The 9,119-nt window shown below is 32.2% G+C and overlaps 1 protein-coding gene across 2 annotated transcripts in view; it reads left to right on the forward strand.

Moving 5' to 3' along the window:
• LOC111086358 overlaps positions 1-9,119 on the forward strand; it is a 69,356-nt gene that overhangs the window by 42,441 nt on the left and 17,796 nt on the right. The window contains exon 5 of one of the 2 annotated variants that reach the window (XM_022388907.1): positions 1,810-1,955. In XM_022388907.1, the coding sequence (XP_022244615.1) occupies positions 1,810-1,938 (129 nt within the window). In that variant the 3' untranslated portion in view covers positions 1,939-1,955. Of the gene's footprint in view, positions 1-1,809; positions 4,103-9,119 lie in introns of those variants that run through there. The other variant, XM_022388909.1, reaches the window with a different exon arrangement.

Below are 9,119 nucleotides of genomic sequence, written 5' to 3' on the forward strand. Positions count from 1 at the left end.
CTTGGAAAGTGGTTAAGAGACGTAACAAGCGACATTGTGGAACCAATCGTAACATGATTGGCTCATATCTCTTCGAGTTCGTTTGGCGTCGTAGGCATGAAAATGACGATCTCTTGAAGCAAATATTTAATAATATTTCTGAATTTTCACATTGAATTTGTTACGTCGTCACTAGATACTTTGTATTATATTGATGTTTTACAATTCTTTTAAATACATAGGTAATGCTGAAAGTACTTCCTTTGTTTCGTAAGCAAAATAAAAAATATATATCTTTTCATTTCTCCAAATTTTAATTTATATATATTTCTGAAATCAGCATTAAAAACTACATTCAAAAATATATATTCTTTTCTATTTGAACGTGGTGCATGAAACAGAAAAAAATCCTCGCTTTGTATGCCTTGCAGCCAAAAATTAAATCATGCAGAGAAAGGAACCAAATATCAAACACATTTAAAATAATTAGCCATCAGAAGCAGTAAAAGAGTGTATTGTTCCACATCTCCTTGTCGCCACTAATACCCTAGGCCTGTTGCCTATTGCCATCAACAGTATTTATCTCAGTTGTATCATTGTCAGGCGTTTGGAACAATCACACAGCGCTGTTGAGACAATTTCCTTCTTGTCTCACGCATGCAAGAGAACTAAGCTGAGTTTAGGTAAAAACATCATGCAGTAAAAAAAAAGCTGTCGACCGTAACAAAAGTCGTAGTCAGTATTTCTTTTTAAAAATATTTTCACTGTATGCTATGTTTATTTTTAATATTTGTTTCTGCCGATAGTTTAGTTTGCCCCTATAATAAACATGTTATTGTACATTCGTATAATGATTAGTTATTCAATAAAAGAAATTGAAACTAGTTTTTGTGTCTCCTGGGAACACATCGCTCGTTGTTGATGTAAGATTTCAAAGTCTTATGTAACTTAGAAATAAATAGGTCATATTAACGTGTTAATAAAACATTTATCTAAATATTTTTACCAGCACAATAACAGTGCACTTCTGCATGATCTTGTGCAAATAAGTTGTGACGTCATAGCAGTAATTACGGGGTTATCTTGTACAAAATATTTTCCAGTGATTCAAAGTAGTCGGAACACAAAAATATCAATTAGTTCCATCACTTCAACAAGACTTTGCCCCCGTATCATAGTGCTCTTTAAGAGGTTAATTTAAAATATCTCAAGTTTCAATAGATCCATCAAGCAGCTCCTTCATCTTCACGACGTGATCAACCTTTGACCCTCTCTGAACTATGGCCATCTGATTTCTGTTTCAACATTTGATGGGAATTAAGAGTAATAATTTCTCTATTGCCTCTTAATGGTGGATGAACTTTTTTTTTGTTTTAATATGAAATTTAAGTGTTAGCAGTTTGAGTAACGAGCAACAAACCGACTGGAATGCTGTAGCGAATTACACACGAGCTGTCGAAAACCTTCTTTTTTTGTTATACTATTAGTAATAGTTCATTAACCTTTATAAAATTAGCACTGTATTTTTTTATACCTACAGCCTGTTTCCATTCCCCCTTGGGTGATATAATTAACACTGTATTTTTTTATACCTTACAGCCTGTTTCCATTCCCCCTTGGGTGATATAATTAACACTGTATTTTTTTATACCTACAGCCTGTTTCCATTCCCCCTTGGGTGATATAATTAACACTGTATTTTTTATACCTACAGCCTGTTTCCATTCCCCCATAGGTGATATAATTAGCACTGTATTTTTTTTTAATCTCTGCCTGTTTAGATTCCCTCTTGGGTGATATAATTAACACTGTATTTTTTTATACCTACAGCCTGTTTCCATTCCCCCTTGGATGAACCGTATTCTTTCATGGTCACAGAGTAGCAACCGAAGACAAGATATAGTGAGACGTCGACCACGGTTTCACTCCTCCAGTGAAGGTCCTCCTGTGGATATGTGACCTTTAACTTCCCCTAAGTATACAACCATTGATCTCGTGTATATAAGATATCGTGAAAAGCATGTTTTTTTTTTTTTTACAGCTTAAAAGTAACTTGCTCAAGTTTTGTAGCGTGTAGTGAAGTTGTTAGATTGGCGTGAAAACTTAACGTAAGACAGACTACTTCCATTCTCGCTCTAAAATGTTTTGAAAAGTGAGAACCAAACACTAGGTTGGTGCTGTTCGCTGTGTAGAGGTTGTGATGTGTCACATTGGATAGGAGCTCATTCACCGTTGCCAAAGATTTGTTATACATTTATTCGCTAAACTAACGTACTTCTTCATCAAGCAACTCAAATAAAACTTAAGTATTAACTCACTGTTACCAAAGGAATGCGCAAAAAAAAAAGACAAATACAATGAAAGTATTCCAAGTTAAGAGCTATTTCATGACAGTGACTATCACATTCAGAGAATTCTCAGAGAACATGAAAATTCATTGAATACTTTTTTCGTCTTATTGTAGTTATTGTAAATACTTTTTTCAGCTATTGTTAAATTTGATTACCCTTGACTACAAGGCCAACATTTCTGCATCTCAGTATGTTTTATGATGCTAATGACCTCGTTTCAAAATTACCAAAGCAATTAAAAAAGGCTTTAGAAAAAAAAAATTACATGCATTGATTATAATGCATTAGTTATTTGAAAGTAATTTTTTTTCTTGTTTTACACTTGTGAATATACATTGTAATTAGACATTTATTATGTGGCTTGTAAATAGTTATAGTTTTATATACACATATATATATACATATATATATTCTTTAACCAAATGAAAACCGTTATTTTACGGTATGTGTGTGAAATTACCCAATGAAACATCAAAACTCTTCATTTCTGTTCTAACCTAAGAACAATTATCCTATTTGTACGTCTCTCTTATTGTATACATACCCAATTCACTATTCCCACCCTTGATATGTTAATTTTAAAATATCAGATATTCAAATCTGTGTACATTATTTTTTTATAACAACAATGTGTCCTTCGTCATTAATCTTTACTTTATGAAACAGTACTCAAAATACTTGATTAAATTTCTGATCACCAAAAGAAAGAACTTTATCAGTAAACAAACGCTACTTGTCTATGATGTAGCAAAACACACGACCTGTTGAATATTTTCTAATTACCTCCTGTGAATTTTTATTTGTTGTAGTTGTTCTATATAGTTAGAACGTATTTCAGTATTTCGAAGTTATTGTTATGTTATGACTGGTGTAATTTTACTCATAAGAATTCAAGTTATTACTGGGGTCAGAAATTAATGTAACATGAAATTAGAATTGCCATTTTGTCTGGAAAACGGCCTAATAATCATACAACGTAAGCGATATTTTTGATCTTGTGATACTTGTACTAAGTGTGTTAAGATCACTAACACATGCTTAATATTCCTAAGAAAAATTTGACAAATTCTTTTTATTTTATTTTATTTAATTTACCGATAAACGTAAATTGCTAAAATCAAATTGTCTCATTATGATGAAATGTTTTTTTTTAATTCTTTGTAATTCATTGTACATTCAAATTTAATCACATTTGCCTAATAATATTCCAAGTTTATTTTGTTTCACAAATTGAATTTGTTTCTTATTTAGTTGGTAAGACGTTTAGCTTGAGTGAAAAACTTAAGTTTATTCGAACTTTCGCTTAATCTTTATTTCCTTCATAGAATATGTATTCATACAAAAAATGATACATTTGGACGTTTGTAGACCGTAATGTATTTTTGGTAAATCAAAACAATGGTAACGCTCACACTTGACATTATTTAAATTTAACGTATTAATTTTGTATGTTTTAATGTAAGTTATGAAAACTTGGTAGTTGTATAAAAAACTGGTATTAATCCAAACCAGAAGTTCTGCATAAAGAGTTGCTTTAGAAGCATTGGGAACGTTTCCAGTAAACAGTGTGAAAACGTATTCTCTTATAAAACAGCCTAAATCACAATCGAGGAATAAACAAACAAACAAAAACAATAAAGTTGGTTGGCTGGCTGTGCTCCGCCAACAACGGGTATTGAAAACCCAATTTTTTAGCGTTGTCAGCATGCAGACTTACTGTCGGGTCACGGGGGTGGGGGGGAGGGGGTGTATTTGGTGTTGACCGTGACCTTATAACACCCCCCCCCCTCCCTCTGACTGAAAGGTCGAGCAAGTTCAATGATGGAACTCGAAATCGCGACCAGCAAGCAGATTACGAGCCGAGCGCCCAAACCACCAGGTCATACTAGGCTCCAACAATATAGTTATTTGCTGTTTTTGGTAATTCTTTAGACGTAAGCCATCTAATCTTACACAACATAAACGTAAGCCTGAATTTGAAATAATACTGGTGCTCAAACATACCATTTATTCTATTATTTTCGGGTCGTATATTAAAATGTAAAACCGAACTAAACATGGACTAGTTTTAAGGAACAGCAGTTTGTCTCTCTCGTTCTTTTCTATCTTTTTTTTTTCTTCTTCTCTCATCTGTTTTATAGTTTTGCATTGTTTTGCCTTTTTACATGTGGAAGCTGTTATTTGGTTTTGTTATGGTGTTATCACTTAAGGCAACAGTGTAAGTTTGTTTGTGTGTTTGTAACTAAGCACAATGGGCTATTAATGCTCTGCCAACCACGGGTATCCAAACCCGGATTCTAGCGTTGTAAGTCCGCGGGTATGCCGCTGTGCCACTGGGGAGGGGCGGCAGTGTAAGAATAGCATACAGTAAAACTTTCATATTCTGTACCCTACTAGAATTTACATGTAAATGTGTAACTTTACTGACAATGAGAAGCAGTGCTTGAAATGGTTGAATAAAGGTAAAATGTCAAATCACGAATGATACAGTATATAGGAACAATAGTGTTTAAATTCTCTGCTTTTAGAGGCGTGTTTCAACTCTCGTGGATGTTGAATTCTTAAAAAAAGATAGCTAGATGTTTTTTGTCTCGATATTTAGTTTCCTATTTTGTTTTTTGTTTTTTTAAGTTGAACCCGTTTTCAATGATCTCATATGTTGTGATATGTGAAAGATTTAGTCAAAGCATGAACACCTTAGTTAGAGATACATTTTGTGATTTTTCCGACGTGGTGGTGTAAAATATGACACTAAACTTTAAGAAATAAAATGAGTAATATTTTTTTAAAGCTTTCCAATAACTTCATTTGGCTTAAGCAATATTATATTATGTTTTCATGATCAAATTTGGTCAGTTGAATATTTATTAACTTCACAAAAATGACATGAAATATATCGAAATGATATAATATGAATGATAAAACCTCTTTCACTGGTACTTAACCAAATCATTTACATATTTGATTTCAGTATTAACTTTTGTCAATTAATCACTTTCACTAAATAGTGTCAGTGAATCATAAGGAAGGGATTTGTTTAGGGTTTCTCAAAGCGAAACGCCTTAATTCCGGGGATAATGCTTTTAAAGTAAGCCATCTGAACTTTAGTGACGTTTAGATAGTACATTCGATCACTGTATGATGCGCGATTTTATTAGGTGAACTGTGAATCATTGAATGACATAAGAAAATACCACTTGCATTAATCAGTTTTATTACTGATTTTCACCATAAAAAATGTTTTTGCAACAGTGATCATGGCCAAATAGCTTTTTCACGGCATTGAGAAAATCGCGTTGCTATTAGAAAGACAACCACTAACGTATAAAAGATTTAGTGACCTGTAAAAAAACCTAAAAAAAACAACAACTTGAAATCCTGAGCCACATAATTTGTTACCAGAAACGTATTATTGCAGTGTACTTATCTACAGGTTAGGAACACATTGTGCCATACAACGCTGTTGGGAATAAAAGGGGGAAATGTTGATAGTTAATATATGCTAGGTATTATTACCAATTTGATCAGAAGAGTGAAGTGTGGGAAACAAAACTGGTACCTTCTTACGGCCCTAATATGTATAATTATTTTTTTACAGGTGTTTCATTCTAAACTTATATTTGTAACAGAAGAAAAAGTTAAATAAAGAAAAATATTTGTAAGTCCGTGTTTTTGCTGTTACTTATTTCTTCTATTTTTATGAGAGAAACGATACCAAAAGTTGTATCTTAAGTTTTGTTTCTGTCCGTTTTTCGAAGAAAATAAGCTTCGGCTACTACATCCTCCATCCTAAAGGCTTAGGAGAAACGAAAAATTTAATACAGTGTTGTTGTTGTTTTATAATAGCTTTGATAAAGGCAGTAAAAATGTATTTGGAGAAAACAATGATAAAAGTAAGTGTACGAACCTTTTTTACAATGAAAATTTATTCTGAATCTTGAATCTGGAGAATAGAAATGTGTTGTTACTGATAAGAATATTAAAAATATTTTGTAAATTCTGTGTATGGTTTCTTACTATTTACATTTGACTTTGTAATAAAAGTATCAGGAGTTATTCAGTAGTAGTGTGTGTGTTTTTATTCTAACTTTTCTACCTTATGTTGTGTAAAAAACTGTTGAATTCACTGAATTCTGTTAAATCCTCCAAATGACAGAACGAACACCCGAAATACTTATTAATGGGATCCTTGATGAATGGTAAATTTAACAAAACACCATACACCGTTGTCATGGTCAATAGTCTTAGGACTAATTCTTAAATAATAATATATATACTAGTAATAGTAACTAATTAATAATTAGACCTAGATGATCGTGTATGCTACTAACCTAACAACGATTAATATCCAATTGTCACAACCTTAACACAAGTACTTAAAGTATTTTCATACAGTATATGTTGCCCCTATGTGTATTTGTAGAACATATTTACATTTTCATAGACTTTAAAAGAAGAAAATTGCTCACCATGTTAAAAGTTTGTTTTTTACTGCACGAATGCAATAGGTTGTATATACTGCAATATCCACAGTCGGGTATTTTTGAATCAAGTTTTTCTTTTGCTGTGCAGTGCACCTACTAATGTATTGTGGTTTCTCACGGATGACCAGCAAAGCAGAAAAAGTTAGGCCCACTAATAACTAAAGGTTCTCGTATCTTGGATGTATATTTCCCAATGAGTTGTGACAGTTCAGTAAAAAAGAGAGAGAGAGACAAGACAAGATTTACACAAAGAACAAATATTTAATGATTCATAGCTAACAGTATATCAAAAAATATTCCATTAATAAAGAACTATGCAATAGGCAATTGATCGTGTGCTCTTTGAAGCTTTAATTAGAAAGTGTAGGCCAACAAGAACAAACGAAGACTTCAATAGAAAGATACTACTGTTGGTCCACGTAATTCCCCTTGTAAGTTATACAAAGTGAAATGAAGCCACCAAATAAAAATAACACCAGTTTACGTTAAGTCATTCTCACTTTTATCTTTGTAAATACACTAAAACTTTAAAATCCAGGTCTTTACTTCACTTATAAACAACCGCAACAATGACAAAGCTATTAACTTGGCTTCACACTTAAGATGAATCCAACTCTAAACTTGTTCGTTTATGACAAACTTAGGCAAATCCGAATCACTGACGAGAACCTTATGGCGTTGGCCCTATACAAAGTTAAAGTAAACAATGGAGCCAAACTTCGTTCACAGTATGAGAACGTTAGGAGTTCTCCTGAAAGTGAAAATAAGAACCTGCAGAAATATATAATTCTAATGCGAGAACTTAAGAGAGGTCTCGCTGTGTTAAACAAAAGAAAAATGTCAGTTTATGCTGAATAAATTAACGGAATAAAAACAAACCAAAATATCCGTGGATATGTGTTAAATCTCTGTAATTTGGTATATATTCTGTGTAATTCTATGTAAATCTGGTTTCTCGGGCCCCAACACTGTCTTAAATCTCAAAGTCAGTAAGTTCTTAAGTTCCTAACACAAGAAAACTGATAGGTGCTTGTTAGATAAGCTGGCCAACAGGCAGTGAAGATCATGGGTGAGTCCACCTGCAACTATTATGTGATTCACCCACAAGAATAACTCAGCTCACTAATTAAACACAATATTTTTATTCCTTCACGAGAATCTGGCTTCTTGATCTTTACTTAACCTACTTCAGCCCTAATTAAGGAATGTGGAAGTTAGAAACTTACTTGAGCTCCGCTGTGTTCCATGTGGAAAACTATGAAAAAACAACAACATAATTTTTTAAATAAAGGAATATTAAAATATAGTACTTTCGCGTACTATAGTATTAATTCGCGAAAAATCAAATCCCTTAATGAGGCGTTTTTAATCAAAATCATCATATCGTACGTGATGTTGAATAAAGTCTGTGCCCAAACGTAGCTGTTTTATTCCTATTAAAGTGTTTTACGGCAGAAATGCACAGTGGTGTATAAATATAATGCATCTATTAATACACTGATTACTTCATGCGAATAATTTTAGAAATACGAATACTAAAATTAGCCATAACCCTGAACAAAAAAAACAACACAATAAGAGTTTTTGTAGTTCTAATTAAATTCCTATTTAATAATTATATTATTTTATAGTTATTCTGTTTCCTGTAATAGATGTAGAATTTGAATGCGCGACACCCTGTGATAATGGTTTGTTTGTTTGTGGTAGATTAGATGACGTATGGTCCTTTCGACACACTTGTGCTGCAAAAGAATTATTTCATGTAATATTTCGTATTGTTGTATCATATAGTACTAACAGCATAAATAAAAAAAATAATATGAGTTATTCGGGCCATTATATACATGTATCTTTGGCTTAACCCTGACTGACTATATTTGTTAAATATACCATATTGCCCCTAATTAACGCCACCTGGTATTTTTTTATAAAACTTACCTTGTGTGACAGCAATAGTAATCCAACATATATATTCCACTTATTGCCGTAATTTTGATTTGAAAAAAAAAGAAGAAAAATATACGCACACTTATTAGCAATGAAATCAGATGTGAAAAACAGAATCCGGAACTGCACAAATACTATAATTAGCAAAATTATAAACGAATTAATTCCTAATTAATTGTCTTGACATTATAGTTCGGCCAAATATTAAATTTCTTCACATTAATAATTACAAAAACTTAATAATTTATTTTAAGTCAAATCTATGTAGATTGTAATTAAGTTCACTATACTCAAACATAAATAAGCGATTTATTAAACAAAAAAATAGCATTCTAGAAGTTTTGGCGATAAACATTAG

Source organism: Limulus polyphemus, unplaced genomic scaffold (assembly GCF_000517525.1).
Source record: "Limulus polyphemus unplaced genomic scaffold, Limulus_polyphemus-2.1.2 Scaffold1040, whole genome shotgun sequence".
NCBI classification, from domain to species: Eukaryota; Metazoa; Arthropoda; class Merostomata; order Xiphosura; family Limulidae; genus Limulus; species Limulus polyphemus.